The sequence below is a fragment of the Bos javanicus genome, chromosome 18 (assembly GCF_032452875.1).
Source record: "Bos javanicus breed banteng chromosome 18, ARS-OSU_banteng_1.0, whole genome shotgun sequence".
NCBI classification, from domain to species: domain Eukaryota; kingdom Metazoa; phylum Chordata; class Mammalia; order Artiodactyla; family Bovidae; genus Bos; species Bos javanicus.
Window position 1 is genome coordinate 55,658,933 of NC_083885.1, and position 18,044 is coordinate 55,676,976.

Genomic DNA, 18,044 nt, shown 5'->3' on the forward strand with positions numbered 1-18,044 from the left:
GGTCTCTTCATAAAGCTGGTTGGACTGGGCTGGCAGGGAGAAAGGAGTCTAAGACATAACACCTGTGGGGTGTTGCAGTAGTAGGTTCTCTGCTTCGCCAGGCTGTTAACTGCCCTTCGTAAAAGGGTAGAGCCCAGATTCCAGGGAGAGTTTGGTAAAACCTGGGGTTGGTAACTGGAAGCAGACAGCTGTTAATTAGTAACTAGAAACTGGTTCAGATGAGTTATGTTGCCAGGCACTTGCTGAGCTCCGAAAGTTACTGTCTGGCTCAATTCTGGGAGGTTCAGTATTAAAATTGCCAGCTCCTTTAGTGGGTGACTTGAGAATTACTGTGTAAATTACCCATGGTAATCAGAATGCACACCCAGATCTGACCTCCAAAGGCTGCTTGTGTGGAACTCAAGGCACATAATAGGTAGAATCCGGCCCGTGGGTCTGAACAGCTGAGACCACATCATGTGAAACAGGTACTGAGCCAGGGTTCAGGGCTCAGCACTATGAAATTGCCCAAATGGGAATAGAAGCTTGAAGATGCCTTAGCAGGCAGCTGCTAAGTCCAAGCGGGGGCGGGGTGGGGGGGAATGGGGACAAAAACTGACCTCCTACCCCCATCCTGTTTTGGGTAGACAAGCACCATGCCCTTTCTGCTGGTGGGGGAGGGGACTTCTGGTTTCTGGTACAAATAGTGGCTAACAGAAGGAAGATAACACGTCCAAATTCAAACAACCAGATCTTTCTACTCCCCTGAAAAGCGATTGGTTTGGAGATGCACATGTAGCCTAGGGAAGATTAGAACTGAAAGTTTTTTTCCACAAATAGCCATCCAGGGAACAGTAAGGCCAAAGTGCAGAGGCCAGAGTCCCTAGTAGAAACATGGTCTGAACTAGTGTTGTCCAACAGAACTTTTTGCAATGATGGAAATGTACTCTATCTGTGCTATCCAATAGGGTAGCCATGGGCCACATGTGGCCACCCTTGCATATGACTAGTGCTACTGAGGAATTTAAATAGCCACATATGGGTTCATGGCTACCCTACAGGCCCTTTTTCCAGTGACAGCCCCTTTCTGCCAAAGAGCTTGAGCCAACTTTGGGACTTAAAAGTTGAGTCTAAAACAAGAGGTGCCTTTGAAATAACAGTGGAATCCAATGGCAAGCCAAATCTCTAAGACAGCAGAGTGAGACAAGGGAACAGGGACCCAGCCTTGGGCAGGGGGAGGAATAGGAGTAAAGAGGAGGGCGGGGCCAGGATTCAGGTCCACCAAACCCTCACATCAGAATAGACCTGAGATTCTTAAATATATATGTATTTTTTCATCTCTGGACACACTTCAATCACACCCCTTCTGCCTTCCGCTCCCAACTGCAAACCAAGTGCAGCAGACACAGCACAGCACACATAAGGGGCCCCTCTCTTTCACCAAAGCTGGGGACAGGGCACAGCTTGGGGATGGAAGAGCCTCGAGGTGAGGTAAATATGGAGGTTCTAGAATCCAGTGGGCTGAGTTCTAGATCTAGGGGATGGGACCAGGATGCAGCAGAGGCGGGGTTCTAGAATCAGCAGCTGGGACCCAGAACCCAGTGGTTTCATGGTGGGTCTAGCGGTTGAGGGTTGTTTCGGGGAGGGTGCAGGAGAAGACAGCCAGTTGTCCTCAACAGAGGGATTCCCTGGAAGCCACAGGAGTCTAGAGATATGGGGGAATTCAGATTCAGGGAAGGAGGAGTAGGGTCTGGTCCAGAAAAGGCCAGAAAGGCATCTAGACCAAGACAGTGTTCTCCAGTAGGAATGAGAAGCCAAGTGGTTCTGCCCCCACTTGCTTGGCCAAAGTGCAGAGGAAGAAGGGAGTTGGGGTGGAGGGATCCTCCAGGCAGAGTTGGACACCCCAGGGAGGGCTCCCTCAGAGTAAACAGGACTGCACTGGCCTGGAGCTCGAGTTCTGGAGCTGAAATAGAGAACCTGCACTCAGTTAAGTCCCTGAAAGGGCGCCAGCTCTGGACTTGATTGTCTCACTAGCAGAGACGCCACATGGTTTCTAGTGCTCAGTGGCGTCCTGGCCAGGCCTGCACGTGGCAGACTCTGTATGCTGTAGAATTAGTAAGCGCAAGGGATTCTAGGAGCCCCAGCATAAAAGGCAACAGAGCAGGTTTCTGAAAACCTCTGGCACCACGGCAGGGCAATGGCAGATCCCTGGCCTCTGGGACGGCCCGGGGGGAACTCCAGGGCACAATAAAGGCACAGTGTTGTGGATACTGGAGTGTTGGGGATTCCAAGAGCGGGGCTAGAGGGGCTGGAGTGTATGGCGGAGGAGGCGGGGTTGTGGACCCCACAGAGGGTTGAAGATCTGGAGTGAAGTTTTGAGACAGCGCCATTCCACATCCATTCTCTGGATAAGGGAGGCAGGGTTGGCGGGGCGGGGGGCGGGAAGGGATAGTGTGGGGTTGGGGATTTAGTTGCGTTCCTCGCCCAGGGAGCTGGCAGGACTAAGGGGTTCGCTGGGGGTGCTGACTGAGCTGGAGGGCGCTGTGTCCACAGACCCACGCTTGCTCCCGGTGGAAGAGGTGCAGGAGGCGCGGCGTGGCCACTCGGGGGCGCGGATGTTGCGCCGGTCCTTGGCGGCCTCCTCGTCCTCGTCGTAGCGCTCGTCATCTTCATCAGGTGGTAAGTCCCGGGGTTCCTCCTCATCCTCGCTCTGGTGCGGGCTGGAGTGTCGCGACAGCGAGGGTGATGGTGGCACTGAGGCTGGCCGTGGGTAGCGGTAGCCCTGGGTCTGTGTACGGAGGTGTGGCCACAAACCGCAGAGTGAGCAGAGGCCCTCTAGAGCCAGCCTGGGCGTCCAACGTCCCAGTCGCAACGAAGCCTTGCGACTCCAGGAGGGACACCCCACCTCACCCCCCCAACCCCCTTTCTAGTTCCTGGCCCACCAGAGGGACCTCCGGATCCACTTACCGCGTCAGCCTCGTGAGGCTCGTAGGTGAAGTATTCTGGAAAGGCCTTGGCCAGCGCCATGTGGCGCGCTGACATGTAGTACTTGTTGGAGGAAAAGAAGTGGGGTGGGCATCAGCGGGCAGGAGCAGACCCCGCCCCCGAGATTTGGCGGCGGGGCTAGTCCTGGCTACACCTTCAATCAGATCAGCACACGCCAGGTGATTTCTATTTAACCTCTAGGCCAATCACGTCCGAGGCTCCACCCCTTATGTAGATAAGCAAGGCTGTGAATGGACAGACTCTGAGCCACACCCACTAAGAGGGTCGGGATTCTCCAATCAGGTACATCTTTGGCCACACCCTTATGCAAATAGAGAACTTCCAACCCAGGTATCTTCTGGATGATAGTTTCTTAAAGGGACAGCAAGCGTTACAAAAAAGAGAGCGTGCCCTTTGTGTCAGCTTTCGAGGCTTGGGGAATCAGACACCCAGAGCCGGAAGTGACTGATTCACCGGCAGAGGACAGGGAGGGGAGTTATACCCGGCCTAGGTATTTCCAGTCCAGAAGGTCAGAGAGGCGCTCCGTTCGGTTCCGCTGGATAATGCGCTGCCTTCGGCTCTGCTGGCAGAAACTGTAGAGGAAGGAGGTGAGCTGCGAGCAGGAATCATCCAGACTGCGGAATCGCCGGTCCAGAATGTAGATACCTGTCGGGGCCAGGACGGGGGGTCTCAGAGAACAGACTGAAAACCTTCATTCTCTCTGGGACTCTGCGAGGACCAGGAGGCCTCCCTCCCACTGGGACTAAGGAGTCCACTCCCTCCTTTTAGTGGCCCAAGAGTCCACGCCCCTCTTTCCCAGGATTCAAATATTTCGGCTCTCAGTCCGGACGCTGACCGTAAGCTGAGGGGTCTGCGATGTGTTCCTCCATGAAGCAGCCGAATCCGGAGAGGTTGGTGGAGACACTGGGGATACCCATTACCGTGCATTCAGCTGCGGGAAGGTGTGAGAAAGGTCTGCTTACTTTCCGTCTTTACAGTATTGTCTTCAGATCAGATCAAATCAGTCGCTCAGTCGTGTCCGACTCTTTGCGACCCCATGAATTGCAGCACGCCAGGCCTCCCTGTCCATCACCAACTCCCAGAGTTCACTCAGACTCACGTCCATCGAGTCAGTGATGCCATCCAGCCATCTCATCCTCTGTCGTCCCCTTCTCCTCCTGCCCCCAATCCCTCCCAGCATGAGTCTTTTCCAATGAGTCAACTCTTAAATCCCAATAAAAGCTTCAATGGCGCCCTCTACTGGAGCCTTTAATAAGTGCCGGGCGCTGTGCTGAGTAAATCAGAAGCCAGAAAAATCAAGCTGTGCATTAGCCCACGAGTGATAGTCCCTATTTCTTAGAGGAGACGCTAAGAGGTCCAGAAAAGGGAATTCACTTGTCCAAGGGCTCAGGGTAAGAAAAAGTCTATAATTGGGCAATAAAGATGCTAATTTATTGAGCCCGGTACTCTGGGCCAGTGTCGACCATTTTAACGAATCCTTAAAACTTGTAAGATACTTTGCTGTGCCAGGTTACACTGTTTTGGTTTTCATAACTTCATAGTCTGTTTTGTTGTTGTTGTTGTTTGTTTGTTTTGCTTTTTTTTTTTTTGGCCACACTGTGTGGAATGGAGCCCATGCCCCCTGCATAGGGAGCCAGGAACCTCAATCACTGGACCACCACAGAAGTCCCCATAGTCTGTTTTGATAGGAAGTAAGATAAGATCTCTCATTATTACTAACCCTGTGTGCAGAGCACCTTCTATACCTCATTTACTACCTTAAAATAATGCTGAGAAATGCTTCAAGGAGTTTATTATACTTCCTATGTGTTTCTAAAAATATCTGTAAGCTGCAAAAGTAGGCACTACATATGACAAGGCTTATTAAAAAAAAAAAAAAAATAGAGGCTAGAGGTAGCACTTCTAGCTCAGTGGCTAAAGAATCTGCCTGCAATGGAGGAGACCTGGGTTCAATTCCTTAGTTGGGAAGATCTCCTGAAGAAGGAAATGGCAACCCATTGAAGTATTCTTGCCTGGGGAATCCCACGGACAGAGGATCCTGGCAGGCTACAGTCCATGGAGTCGCAAAGAGTCGGACACAACTTAGTGACTAAACCACCATCACCATGGGAAAAATAGGGTTGGGGCTGGTCACATCATTCTAACCGTGGATGAAAACGAAACTGGCAAGTTTCCTAATCATCACATAAGTACTGTTTAAAAGATCTGTCAAATTACTCATCACTGAAGAAGTACTACAGCAAATGTGGTATTTATTTACCCTTAAAAACATAGGAAAGTAGCTGGATTGTTAGCAAACTGTGCATTTAAGCTGTTGATGTTTGCGGAAACCAAACAGTAGCAAACAGAGAAATCACGTGTGAACTCTGACATCAGCCCTCTAGTTACTCATCACATGAGCTGCTGTGTCACAGAAACACATGAACAGACTGTTCCCATTGTTCCTCTTTCGCAAGGGTGGAGCTTGGAGCTCAGGGAGGGCGAGTCCCTTGGCTCAGGATCATGCCAGATGCTGAACTCACCTGGTGTGTAGCCCCAAGGCTCATAGTAGGAGGGGAAGACCCCAAGGTGGCAGCCACGGACAAATTCCTCATAGTCCACAGGGAGCAGAGGGCTCGTAGAAGACAGGAACTCCGGGTGAAAAATCACCTGGCAGCGAAAAACAAGGGCTCAACCTGAGCACCCTATTTAGCTCCTCCCTGGGTGGAGGGAGCTCCCAGGGTGCTCTCTGGGTGGCTCAGAGAGGATGCAAGACTTGACCAAACCCACACAAGTCAGTGTCAGGACAAAGATAGGAATCCAAGGCTGTCTGCCTCGGAAGCAAAGGTTCTTTCTAAACACTGCAATCCTTTCATAAACTAGGGTAGATTGGGAACATGAGGGCCAGGCTCCATCCCTCATATCACACCCCTTCCTCCTAAACCACTCCCCCCGACTTTGCTCAACCCCACCCTGGCCAGTGCACTCACCTTGACTCTGTCAGCACTACTATTAAAGAGGCCGATTCGGCGGATGGTTGTCAAGATGGGGTCTGAGGAGTCATCCAGCATATTGTGGGTGCACACAGGAGGGAAAGATTGCCGCTGTAGGGGCCACAAGTTGGGGTGTGGGGTCAGGCAAGGGCCCAGAGGGCTCCCTCCTTCCCCATGAGCCATGCTGATCCTGGGGATCTAAGGGGACCACAATTCTCACCAGGATGTGGAGCAACAAACCCAGGAGATTACCAGGAGTTGTAGATTTCCTACTTGGCTCTATCTGTAAAGGTTTTCATTTCCTTTTAACCACCATGAGCTGAAAAGAAACTATAATCTTCAGCTGTCTTTGAGGCAGAGCCAGGGTTAACATGCCTCACAGAATACAGGGAATTGTAGCTAAACTTGTTCTGTACTCTGGGCTGTCACCAAAGAAACCCAAATGGATTGTAACTCCCAGCAATTGATGGGTGCAGAGACTGTGCCTTTCAGGGGCTGCTTGCTGGGAGTTACAGTTTTCTTATGAAAATCCTGGATCTCCTCTCCACCTCCACCCTCAAAAGCCCACTCTCAAAAGAAACCACAGTTCCCACGAGTCACTAGAGGAAGACAGAGCTAGTGCAATAGCAGTCCCAGAGACTGCTGGGATGTATAGTTCTTTGCAGCTGTCCCATCATTCCTCTCATTAAAATATCTACTCCTCCTCAGTTTACTGACTCCAGGAGCCCAGGAAACTACAACTCCCAGCAGCCTCATGGCAGAAACATCCTCAGTGAGGCCAACTGCCTAAGGAACTTTTGGAAATTTTAGTTTGGCCAAAAACAGGTCACACCTTATTTGAGCAACTTGGCTGTCTTGGTTTCCATTCCCCAGGTAATGGATCACCAACACTGACCACAGATACCAAAAACCCATGACTCCAGAGAAGAAAAGAACTCTAATTCCCAGAAGTCTCTGGGGGCAGGGAGAGTCAAGGTAGCAAAAAGCCCCCAGGGGCTGCTGGGAGTTGTAGTTCTCATTCTGTGGCTGCCGATAGTCTCTGTTTCCCATCCCTCTAATTAACCCCAGGTATGTAAAGAAGCTACAACTCCCAAGGCTATCTGGGAACTTAGAAACAACCAGTGGGAGAAGAAACACCAACTGCTGAGAATTTTCAGTGTTCTTCAAGGAGTGTTTCAGCTGACCCCAGTCTACCCCCAGAGGACCAACAAAACTACCACTCCCAGCAGCCTCTGGGGGAAGAGGTAGAGGTAGCATGCAGCAAAGCCCAAAGTCAGCAGGGAGTTGTAGTTCTCCTTTTGCAGTAAACTTAACAGAGCCTGACACAACTGAACAACTAACACTTTCATTATTGACTTTAGTCTACGGTCCCTTCTACCTTTTGTTCATGGAGTCCCCAAGGACTCAAAGGAATTACAACTCCCAGCAGCCTCTGTGGCAGAATAAGCTGTGGGAAAGCAGGCTACCCTAAAGGCTTCTGGGAATTGAAAATATACCAGTCAGCTCACACCCTTCTGACTTCAAAATTGATTCCTGGAATAAGGGCTTGGCGATAAAGCAGAACTCCCAGCCATCTCTGGGGTCAGAGCTAACATGGCAGTCTGCCTCAGGGGCTGCTTCTGGGAATCGCCATCTCTTGACCCGGGAGTTCAAACCATACCTGTGTGGCAAAGATAGCTCTCTTCATCATAGTGAAGTCCTCCTTGTCCAGCATCTTGTTCATGTCTGGGAGGCTCCCCCTGTAAGGCGAGCAGGGGGATGCATCTGGGCATGGGTGACGAGAGGGTTTAGAGCCCAGGAGGATGCAGGGCTGAGGGCAGGGCACTCACACCAGCAAGGATTCGTAAAGCTTCCTCCCAAACTTTTCCTTCACTGTGTTGGCCGTATCCCTGGAGGAAGCAGAGCGACAACATTACATAGAGACCAGCTGCCATTCATTGTTAGGCTTCTGGGGCAGCTGGGAAGTTGAGGTCTGAGCAGAGAGAAGCCCTGGGGATTTCTGGGCTGGAGGATGGGGACTCAGGGTATTAGGTCCTAGAAGGCTTGGTTTCCTTGTGCCTTGCATCAGCTGTGTGGCCAGGGACAGATGGGCTTCCCTCTCTGACTTTGGTGACTCATCTGTCAGATGGGGATAAAAATAGAAGCAACCTCAAAGGTTTGCAGTGCGAATTCAATGAGGTCATGACAAAAAATGCACAGTGCCCGGCACACAGTGAACCTTCCAGAAATGTCAGCTATTATTAGGATTTGTGCTAGCGATCCTAAGCCCCATTTTATTAAAAGGGAAAATTACGTTCTGAGAGGGGAAAATGTATGGACACAAGTAAAGCTACCCAAGTGCCACCCTACAATGTCATTGACATTCCTCTGTTCATGGTCCTCTCAGAGCTCTGGCTTCATTTTCTACCCCATCTCCCTAGGGCATTCTGCTCCATCCCCATTGGCTTCCTTACTGTTTCTCAAACATGCTCCAGGGCCTTTGCACTTGCTGTTCCCTCTGCCTGAAATGCTGTTCCCCAGATATGCACAATGCTCTCTCCCTCATTTCCTCTCTTGGTCTCTACTTGCTGGTACTTTCTCACTGTGACCTATCACGACAACCCCATCTCATATCCCAGTCCTGCCTTTTTTTTTTTTTTGGCCAGAGCACTTTCTATAGAACTTTCTAGAACGTGAACTCAATGAGGGCAGGGATTTTACCTTTCTGGTTCACAACTGTGTTCCCAATGCCTGGAACAGCACCTGGCACACAGTAGGAGCTCAAGGAATAGCCAGCCAATGGCTAGTGAGTGGGTTTTACAGCTGAAGAAACTGAGGCTTGGACTTCCCTGATGGTCCAGTGGTTAAGAATCCCCGTGCCAATGCAGGGGACACAGGTTCAATCCCTGGTCTAGGAAGATCCCACATGCCCCAGGCAACTAACCTGTGCACAACGACTGACACCACACTCTAGAGCCTGCGAGCCACAACTACTGAGGCCTGTGCACCCCAGAGCCCGTGCTCTGCAACAAAAGAAGCCACTGCAATGACATGCCTGCACACTGCAGCTCAAGAGTAGCCCCAGCTCAACATGACTAGAGAAAGCCCATGTGCAGCAACAAAGACCCAGGTGCAGCCAAAAATAAAATAAGTAATTAAAAAAAGAAAAAGAAACAGGCTTGTGCAACTAAGAGTTCACATGCGAAAGATCCCATGTGCTGCAACTAAGACTCAGGGCAGTCAAATAAATAATAAATATTAAAAGAAAAAAGAGAGCTTCCCTGATAGCTCAGTGGGTAATGAATCTGCCTGCAATGCAGGAGACCCAGGTTCAATTCCTGAGTCAGGAAGATCCCCTGGAGAAGGGAAAGGCTACCCACTCCAGTATTTTGGCCTGGAGAATTCCATGGACTGTATAGTCCATGGGGTCGCAAAGAGTCGGATATGACTGAGTGACTTTTACTTCCACGACCGTATATGACACAATGCAGGGGACACGGATTCAATCCCTGGTCCAGGAAGATTCCACATCCCATGGAGCAACTAAGCCCGAGCTCTATAACTACTGAGCCCACGCACTGAAACTAGAGAGTAACCCCTGCTCGTCACAACTAGAGAAAGCCCATGCAGAGCAATGAAGACCCAGCACAGCCAAGAAAAGGAAGGAAGAGAGAAAGGCTTGAGAGGCTGAGTGGCTGGCCTCAGGTTACAAAGCCAGCGTGGGACAGGGGCGTGAGCTGAACTCGCTGGTTGGATATCAGAGCCCTGGTCCTGCAGTCACATTCACCCTGCCTGTGACTGCAATTTCGTATGCCCCGGGGCCGGACACATCTGAAGCCAGTGACTTTGCTAGGAATCAGGTCAGGGATGGGTTGATCATGTTACAGATGACAAAACTGAGACTCCGGGAGAAACGGGGGACCCAAAGCACACAGATGGGAGTGGGAGCCGCAGGAAATGCTGGGCCAAGGACTGCTGACCAAAGCTGCTTGCGCACGGCCTGGCCCTTAAGGGTTTCCACGTTGAAATTGTTGGTCCGAGCCGGCATGATGAAGAAGGCGACCACCGTCTGCTCACTGCCATTCACCTGGGGCAGAGGAAAGGGAGGGCCTTGTGTGTGTGTGTGTATGTGTGTGTGAGTGAGCATCACATGGGAGAAGGCTGAGACCACCCACCCATTTTCACCCCCCAAGACCACTAGAACCCTGCCATGTCCCTTCCTGTCAAGAATATAGGACAGAGCTACCGTCCCCACTGGGACTCTGATCTTCTTTCTGAGTCGTCCCTACACTCCCATTTTATACATAGGTTTCCCTGCCCCCACCTCCCCAGGTCTCCATTCTCCTTCTCTTTGACCCCTTGCAGCCCAGGCCTTACTCTGAGCAGATAGTTGAGCCGGGCCAAGGCCTCCAGGAAGACGTCGGCCCCCTTGTTGGAGAACTCATAGCGGCCGGCGATAAAGAAGTACAAGGTCTTGTCCAAGTTGAAGTCTAGGTGCCTAAAGAAGCCACAACCCAGGGTGAAGCCAAGACCCTCACCCACTCACCCCAGCCTCAAAACTACAAACCCCAGAAGCCACTGGGGCAAAGAACATCTTAGGACAGAGGCATCATGGGAACTCATCATGGGAACTGTGGTTCTTTTCTCCTTAGACAGGGATTTCCTTAAATACTCAGCCATTGTGCTGGTGCTCAAGAACTCAAGAGACTGAGCCCTCAGCTCTCCCCTCTATTGATCCCAGGAGTCTGGGCTCCCAACCCCCTCCTCTCTCGAGACCTAAGTATCTGGCCTACATACCCATAAAAATGGCCCCGCACAAACTCCTGGATTCGAGCCTTGCTCTGAGCATGGAGGTTCTGGAACTCATGCATGGCAGAGAATTTCTTCACATTCAGTCCATTGGGGGTCACGATATCTGGGATTGGGGGAGAAGGTCCCACATTTCATTTCTTCATTTCTTCATTCAGATCAATGTGGCTGAATGAATAAATGAAGGAAAGACCCCTTTCCTTTCACAATGTTTTTGTTTTGATAGCTCCTCTGTGAGTTCCTGCAGTGACCCAATTGCCCTACCACTCAGACACCTTCTTGCCCAATATTGCTTGCTTATTTCAGAAGCCTAACCACAATTCCCATCAGCCCCTGTGAATGGCTAACTAAACAGGGAACAGATCAGCATCAAGGCTTCTGGGAGTTGTAGTTCTTTTGTTTCCCCTACACTTTGGAGAAGGAGATGGCAACCCACTCCAGTGTTCTTGCCTGGAGAATCCCAGGGACGGGGGAGCCTGGTGGGCTGCCGTCTATGGGATCACACAGAGTCGGACACGACTGAACGATTTAGCAGCAGCAGCAGCACCCTGAGCTGGGGGAATGAATCAATGTCCCCATCCTGTTTCTCTACCTTCAAGCCTCTTTTATGGCCCCAACTGTTTGCTATTGTCATAGAAATTAAACTGTATCATTGAAAAACTATAACCCCCACCAGCTGCTGGGATAAAATTCCAGGAATATAAGGAGCTGTCCAGCCAAAGGCCTTGCACCCATCGACAATAGATGCTCTAGTTTGGAAAGAATAATTGGTTCTAACACTGCTTTTCTCAAAAATAAAATGCAAGGAACTTCCTTCCTCTTTGTAAGACCAATATCTATATTAGTCAGTAAAAGAATTTTACCATTTCTGAAATTAAAGAAACTACACCTCCCATTAGTCTCTAGGGTATACAGTCAGGCAGCCTCATATTCAGGCCAGCAACCTATGGCCTTCTGGGAGTTGTAGTTCTCTGCTCTTTACAGCAAAAAAAAAAAAAAAAAAGGTTGGTACAGGCCTTGGCACAGACTACCTCGTTTACGTCTACGGTCCCCAGCCTGTTTCCTACCTGGTTTCCTTTTGAGTAGGTGCTGAGCCTCAATGGCGGTAATCTGGGACACAGTAGTGAAGACATGAGCGCAGTGGGCTGCGGCCCGCTCCATGCAGTAGCGGTGATAGATTTGCCTCTCACCTGCTTCTTTGTCCACGTTGAACTGGGCAGGCAGAAAGGGCGATCAGGTTAGAAGGACTGGGGAAAGATAGAAGGTCCAGTCTGCAGTGTCTTGGGTGAGACGGGGGCTGAAAGCTGGACTCCTGGGTCTGAGGGTGGAGAGGACTGGGGATTTGGACTCCTGGGTCCCAGGAGAAGAGAGAACTTGATCCCCTTGGGCTTTGAAGACAGCTTTGGGCTGTCTTGTAACATTGGCAACCCCCATTTGCCACATCCCCAGCTCACATTCTCCAGGTTGTTGTAGAAGTCCACAGCCCCAGCACACAGGTATCGCCCCAGCAGCGTGGCGTGGGTGGTGAAGATGGTAGCCACGGGCAGCCGCCGGGCGCGGCACAGGCAGAGCCCGACACCTGCCAACCACTCGTGGAAGTGTGCGACCACGTGTGGTTTCTCCTCGCTCTGGGCCAGGAACTGTGGGGCAATAGAGACAGGGCCGCTGTGTCTCCATGTATTTTGTGAAGACAACCAGTGATCCCCCACGTAGATGAGGAAGCAGGAGAGCGGTAAATCTACCCCCACTACTGCACAGAGTAGGTGGTGACCTACTGTAATCCCCATCAGACAAGGATCTCTCAATCCTTGAAGCCACTGGACTACCTGACCTCATCCCCAGAGGCTGATGGGAGTTGTTTTTTTGACCAACCTTCTAAGTCCCAGCGGGGGTGATTGGAAAGACCAAAGTTTTCCCCAGGTCATGAACACAATTCTTGGAGACCCTTTATGCCAGTCAAGAGTAGACCTGTACTGAACACTTGCTGAAGGACAACTCCCAGGATGCCCTAGAAGCAGCCAGTTTATAAACTGTTTGTCCCAAGGTGTGGGGAAAGAAAAGCATCTTGAGTCTTTTAAAACCTAGAAGAGGGTCAGTAACAGCATTCCTGGTTCTCAGATAGGCTGGGGATTCCTAAACATCCGGGGCCCCATCTGAAAGCCAAGTCTAGCCCAATATATGGAGAAGGCGATGGCACCCCACTCCAGTACTCTTGCCTGGAAAATCCCATGGACAGAGGAGCCTGGTAGGCTGTTGTCCATATGGTTGCTAAGAGTCAGACACGACTGAGCGACTTCACTTTCACTTTTCACTTTCATGCATTGGAGAAGGAAATGGCAACCCACTCCAGTGTTCTTGCCTGGAGAATCCCAGGGACGGGGGAGCCTGGTGAGCTGCCGTCTATGGGGTCGCACAGAGTCGGACACGACTGAAGTGACTTAGCAGCAGCAGCAGCAGCCCAATATAGGATGAGAGAATTACAACTCCCAGAATTCCCTAGGGTGAGCCTTCCCTTCAAGCCGGCCTCCTCTAGAGCTAGGAGCTTGGAATTTCCATATTTGGAAGACTGGAGTGGATGATCTGGAGTTGAGACTGGCTCTCTGAAGAAAGAACAATCTAGGCCCCTGGATGTCCATGTTCCCAAAGATTAGATCTAATCCCTGGATTAAAGGACTACAATTCCCAGAATGCTTGGGCAGAAGAGACACCAACAACCCTCCAACCACCTGGCAACCCTCTGGCCAGGGGCTGATGGCCGTTGTAATTTGGGACCTGGGGTCAAAAGGAGTGACAGAGGCGCTGACAGTGGGGCCTACCTCACCCAGGAACCAGGTGGTGAGGAAGCCAAAAAGGACGGCGTCGTTGGCCTCCCGGTCGTACCAGGGCACCCCGATGTTGCATGTGTCCCATAGCTCCCCCTTCCAGCGCTCCAGGGCCCAGGCTGAGGCCCCCACATCGAGGAGCACCACCAGGGGGCCCCCCTCAATCAGCCAGCGCCCGAAGTACACCTGCAGAGGGAACACAGGAAGGCTTAGGGTTTTGGCCACCTGCCTCTGGTCACAGCATCTGTGTGTCTTCCACCCCCAGGCAGACGTCCAGGCTCACAGCCTGGGTTCTTCTACCTTCTTTTTCTTTATCTGCTGCTAATTTTTCACCCGTGGCCTTATTCCTCCGTTTGCTGTTAGTTATTCCTCCCACAATCTTTTCTCATCTCGGCTGTGGCATCTCTCCCCATTCCTTGCTTCATTTCTTTCTTTTCAAAATTTTTGTTTATTTTTGCCACACCACACAGCATGTGTGATCTTAGATCCTGATCAGGGATTGAACTTGTGCCCCCTGAGTGGGAAAGTCCCCCTTGCTTAGTTGCTATAACAGCTGTCGCCCTTCACTACTTATAACCTACACTGCTCATGTCCTGCCTCTGAGCCCCGTACTGCCCTGCTAATCATTTCTCCAACCCGCTGCCTTGTTTCTATGTCCACTGCCACATTTCTCCCACCAGTCATCAAGCGGCTTTCTCCCATCAGCTTTCCTTTCTGAGGCTCACTGGCTGCTGCTTTTACCCCTTGCTGCCTTGTTTCTGATTCTTTCACCATATACCTCACCTGCTTCCTCTTTCCCCTGCTCCCAGCCCATCTTACACTCTGCAGCCTGCTTTCTAATACTGCCCGCCCACTTTCCACACCCTGGGGGCTACCACTGCTGAGTTTCTAAGCCTCCAGGTTGGATTTCTGCCCCCTGCCATGTTTCTGTGATCTGTCGGCTTCCTCCAGATTCCTGTGGCCCAGCTTCTGGGCCTGCTGCCACACCTCCATCCGGCTGAGCCACCCTACTCCTCCCAATGAGGCTTTTCCCTGATGCCCCTCCCCCTCCCAGCTGTTGTCTGCCCTTTGGCTGGGGGGGCTATTCTTAGGCCCCCAGCACGTGGACAGCAGCTGCCCTGGGGGAGGGACTGGGCCGCCCTAGGGTTCCTTAGGGACACAGCCCCTCCTGATTGGACTCCAGACCCCGTCCCAAACCAGAGGCCGTGAATGAATGAAGGCAAGCATGTACCTCTCCCTCCCAGAACCCAACCTGTCTATGCCTCAGCCCTGTTGCCTTCAGGCCTAACCTCTGTTCTCATCCTCAGTCCTCACTAGGTGCCTGGCACTCTCGCCCTCCTCTTTGTTATTTATCCCCCCTCCCCTCCTCTTTTTAATTCCCAACTCTGCCCATCTGAAATTCTGTCCCCTGGGTCTGCCTGCCTCTCTTCCTCAGTTACCCAGCTTCCTCTCTCCTTCTAGACCCTTCTCTCTAAAACATCAGGCTACCTCTCTTCCCTATCTAGACTCTATTTCCCTGTTGCTCTAATCCCTGGGCAACCGTCACTTTTGGGGACACTCAGCATGTCTCCATCGGCTATCTCGTTTGTCTACCTGCCCACCTCCCTCTGCAAGCTGTTTTAAGTAATAATGATGTGATAATAATAACCACGAAGATAATAGCTCACAGACAGTGCGAACTGCATGCCAGGACCTGGGTTGAAGACTTTTTATGAGCTATTTCATCCTCCCAAGAAATCTCTACGGTGGATGCTATCAGCAAGTTCATCAGTCAAGGTCACACAGGAGGAAGCAGAGAAGGGGAATTTTTTGTGTCTGTGAACTATTTTTAAAGTCTTTAGTGAATTTGTTACAACATTGTTTATGTTTTATGTTTTGTTTCTTTGGCAACCAAGGATGTGAGATCTTAGCTTCCTGACCAGGGATCAAACCCACAACCTCCTGCATTGGAAGGCAAAGTCTTAACCACTGGACTGCCGGGAAAGTCCCCAGAGCCGGTGAATTTGAACTTCAGGCTCCAGAACAACTGCTCCGACCTCCTGCCTCACCCCCACCCCACACCCAGCAGGTTTTATCTGTCCATCTAGCTCTTTTCCTCTCTGCATCTGAGGATCTTGGCCTCTTCCTCTTAGGACCGCCTTTCAGTCTGTCTTGTACCTGCTCTCTGTGTTCATTCACCAATGTCCTAGAGCTGGGGGTTCACCCACTCACTTCGCAGAGTCCTGGATCTCTCTGAGTGTCTGTCAATCTTACCTCCTCTATGTCTGCCTGGGAAAGTACTGGGCCATCCTGAGTTTCTGTGCGGGCCTCCCTGTCTCCCTGGGGCTGCCCACCCCCTGCTCTTCCTCCTTCCGCTGCCCCCACCCCGCGCTCGGCCGGGCCATGCCCCACCTTGCAGCCCTTGCTGTTCATGGAGTCCAGCGTCCTCTTCAGGGCCGGGGTCGGGGGTTCCAGCAGCTCCACCTGGGTCCTCACGCCCTGCTCCGTGTACGGTCCCACCAGGTAGTAGTTGTCACCCCACTCGTCCCCCGTCACCTTTGCCTTCGTCTGCAGCACTGTGTAGATCCCGCCCACTGCGGGCCCAAGGACATGAGAACAGGCCCCAGCTGAGGTCCACAGACCTGGGGCCTGGGGAGGGGCGCGGGGGCGCAGGAGCCATGGACCTCTGGCTCAGAGGAAGAGGGAACTGGGAGCCCACACTTCAGGGTCAGAGGGAGGAGGGGAGAGGGGGTTGATGGATGGTACTCCTGGGTCGATGGGAGGAGGGGGCTGGGGTCAGGACTTGGAGGGAGAAGAGGGTTCAGGCTGGACTTCTGAGTCTAAGAGAAGAGACTGGGGGCCTTGGCTCCCAGGTGTGACAGAATTAGGGGCTGGGGCCGAGGAGGACAGAAGCTGACAAGGGTTATCAGGGTCCAAGTTCTTGAATTGCCAGCTTAAGGGAGCTGGGTTTAAATTCCGAGTCAGGCTCCAGGACACAATAAGGGAGAATCCCTCTTCATGGCCTCATTTAGGTTCCCACAGTCATCCCTAAGAAGCCAGAGCTGTCATCTCTCACCCACCAGGGACTCTGACGACCAGTTCCCCAGTTCTCTCTCCCCACAGGGGGACACAGGCACTCATGGCCCTGCCCCGCCCATGACTCCATTCCAGACCCAGGAGTCTGGGCCTCCAGACTCCTTACCCCCTGGAGCCTGGACCCTGGCGATCCATGGCTCCGTGTTTGCAGACACCCGCAGCCCCACCACCCCCTGCCCTCTTTTCTCTCCCCAAACTCAGTAATGCAAAATCCCAGCTTCCTTCCTTCTGTGGCACTAGGATGCCTCGCTCCTGGGTTTCCAGCCCCAGCCTTCTCCAAACCAGAACATCAGGTGCTTTGGAGCCTGGGACCCAGAAATCCAGGCCCCCAGCCACTCCCATCCCAGGGCCCAACCCCTGACCAACTTAGGACTTCCCAGTCTTCCCCCAATCCAGCGCGCATGTGTCTGAAGAGGCTCCTCTACTCCTCCGAATCCGGAGCTCAGGCACTCAGAACCCTGCCATCCAGGCCCCAAAGCTCTCTCACCCTAGGATCTAAGAATTAGGGTCTCCAGCCTCCTCACATATTTACTCTCAAATGACCAGTTCCCCAAATTCTCCCACCACGATTCGTGCATCCCATCTCCAAGTGGGCTCTCTTTCAAATCCGGAGTTACATCCCAAGATCCTTCCCCACCTAGGGCCACACTTCTGAAGTGCCAAAACCTCCTCCCCTCCCCCGCATCTCCTTCCCTATCGAGGACCCAAGTCTCTGGTCTTTTTCATTTTAACTCCCTCTCCCCTAGGACCCAGGACCTGGGTTTCCAGGCTCCTTTCATCTTATGCGACTCATCCCCTCCCTCCAGGGCCCAGGAGACAAACTCCAGCCCCTCTCCAAGGGCACAGGAGTCACAGGCTCCTTGCCCAGGACCCAGAATCATGCCATGCAGCCTCGTTCGCTGTTACTCAATATTCCGGGCCCCCATCCCCGCCTGCTCTTCTCGTCCGGCTCCCTCTGCCCGATTTGCTCACCCTTGTTGGCCACCTCCCAGGCCACCTCGAAGAGCACTGTGTTCTCCAGGTCGAATTCATCCTCCCAGTCCTCCAGTCCTGGCAGGGAGGACATGGACAAAGTGCGGTTTAGAGGCATGGCCGACGCGGTTAGAGGGCTCCCGGGGGCCACCGGTGGGGGCCCTAGAGGTGTCGAAGGAATGCACTGGGTAGGGCGCCGGGCCAGGTAGCTGGTGCCCGACGGGAAGCTCGCACCGCCCTCGGCTTCCTATTGCACGACCGCACCCCCGCCCGGAGCGGTCAGACCCGGGCTGCAAGCGGCCGCAGCGTCACTGAGCCCCCTGGGGCTCCTGCAGTGAAACCTTGCGGCCACCAGGAGGCGGCGCCCGCCCCCCGGCCAATGCCATTGGTCTGCGCCCGGGGGCGGGGCTCCCGCATCTTCTCATTGGTG

General features: G+C 52.4%; 1 protein-coding gene across 1 annotated transcript; it reads right to left on the bottom strand.

The window, feature by feature from the left end:
- Positions 1-1,290: 1,290 nt before the first annotated feature.
- On the bottom strand, positions 1,291-17,935 carry GYS1 (glycogen synthase 1). Its single transcript, XM_061388939.1, has 16 exons — positions 17,615-17,935; positions 15,959-16,140; positions 13,562-13,753; positions 12,200-12,385; positions 11,813-11,957; positions 10,734-10,851; positions 10,314-10,434; positions 9,917-10,023; positions 7,787-7,846; positions 7,618-7,696; positions 5,955-6,068; positions 5,508-5,634; positions 3,821-3,916; positions 3,467-3,630; positions 2,947-3,027; positions 1,291-2,767 (listed from the first exon to the last, which is right to left on the bottom strand). Exons 1-16 carry the CDS (start codon positions 17,730-17,732, stop codon positions 2,447-2,449), a joined length of 2,211 nt encoding a protein of 736 aa, XP_061244923.1. The 5' UTR covers positions 17,733-17,935; the 3' UTR covers positions 1,291-2,446.
- Between the last annotated feature and the right edge of the window lie 109 nt (positions 17,936-18,044).

Excerpts from the sequence above, each read along its gene's own strand:
- GYS1 (XM_061388939.1), bottom strand. The coding sequence starts at position 17,732 with ATGCCTCTAAACCGCACTTTGTCCATGTCCTCCCTGCCAGGACTGGAG. Across the intron at positions 13,754-15,958 it reads TGAACAGCAAGGGCTGCAAG|GTGTACTTCGGGCGCTGGCT; the intron begins GTGGGGCATGGC and ends TTCCCTCTGCAG. Across the intron at positions 3,631-3,820 it reads CGCAGACCCCTCAGCTTACG|GTATCTACATTCTGGACCGG; the intron begins GTCAGCGTCCGG and ends TGGCCCCGACAG.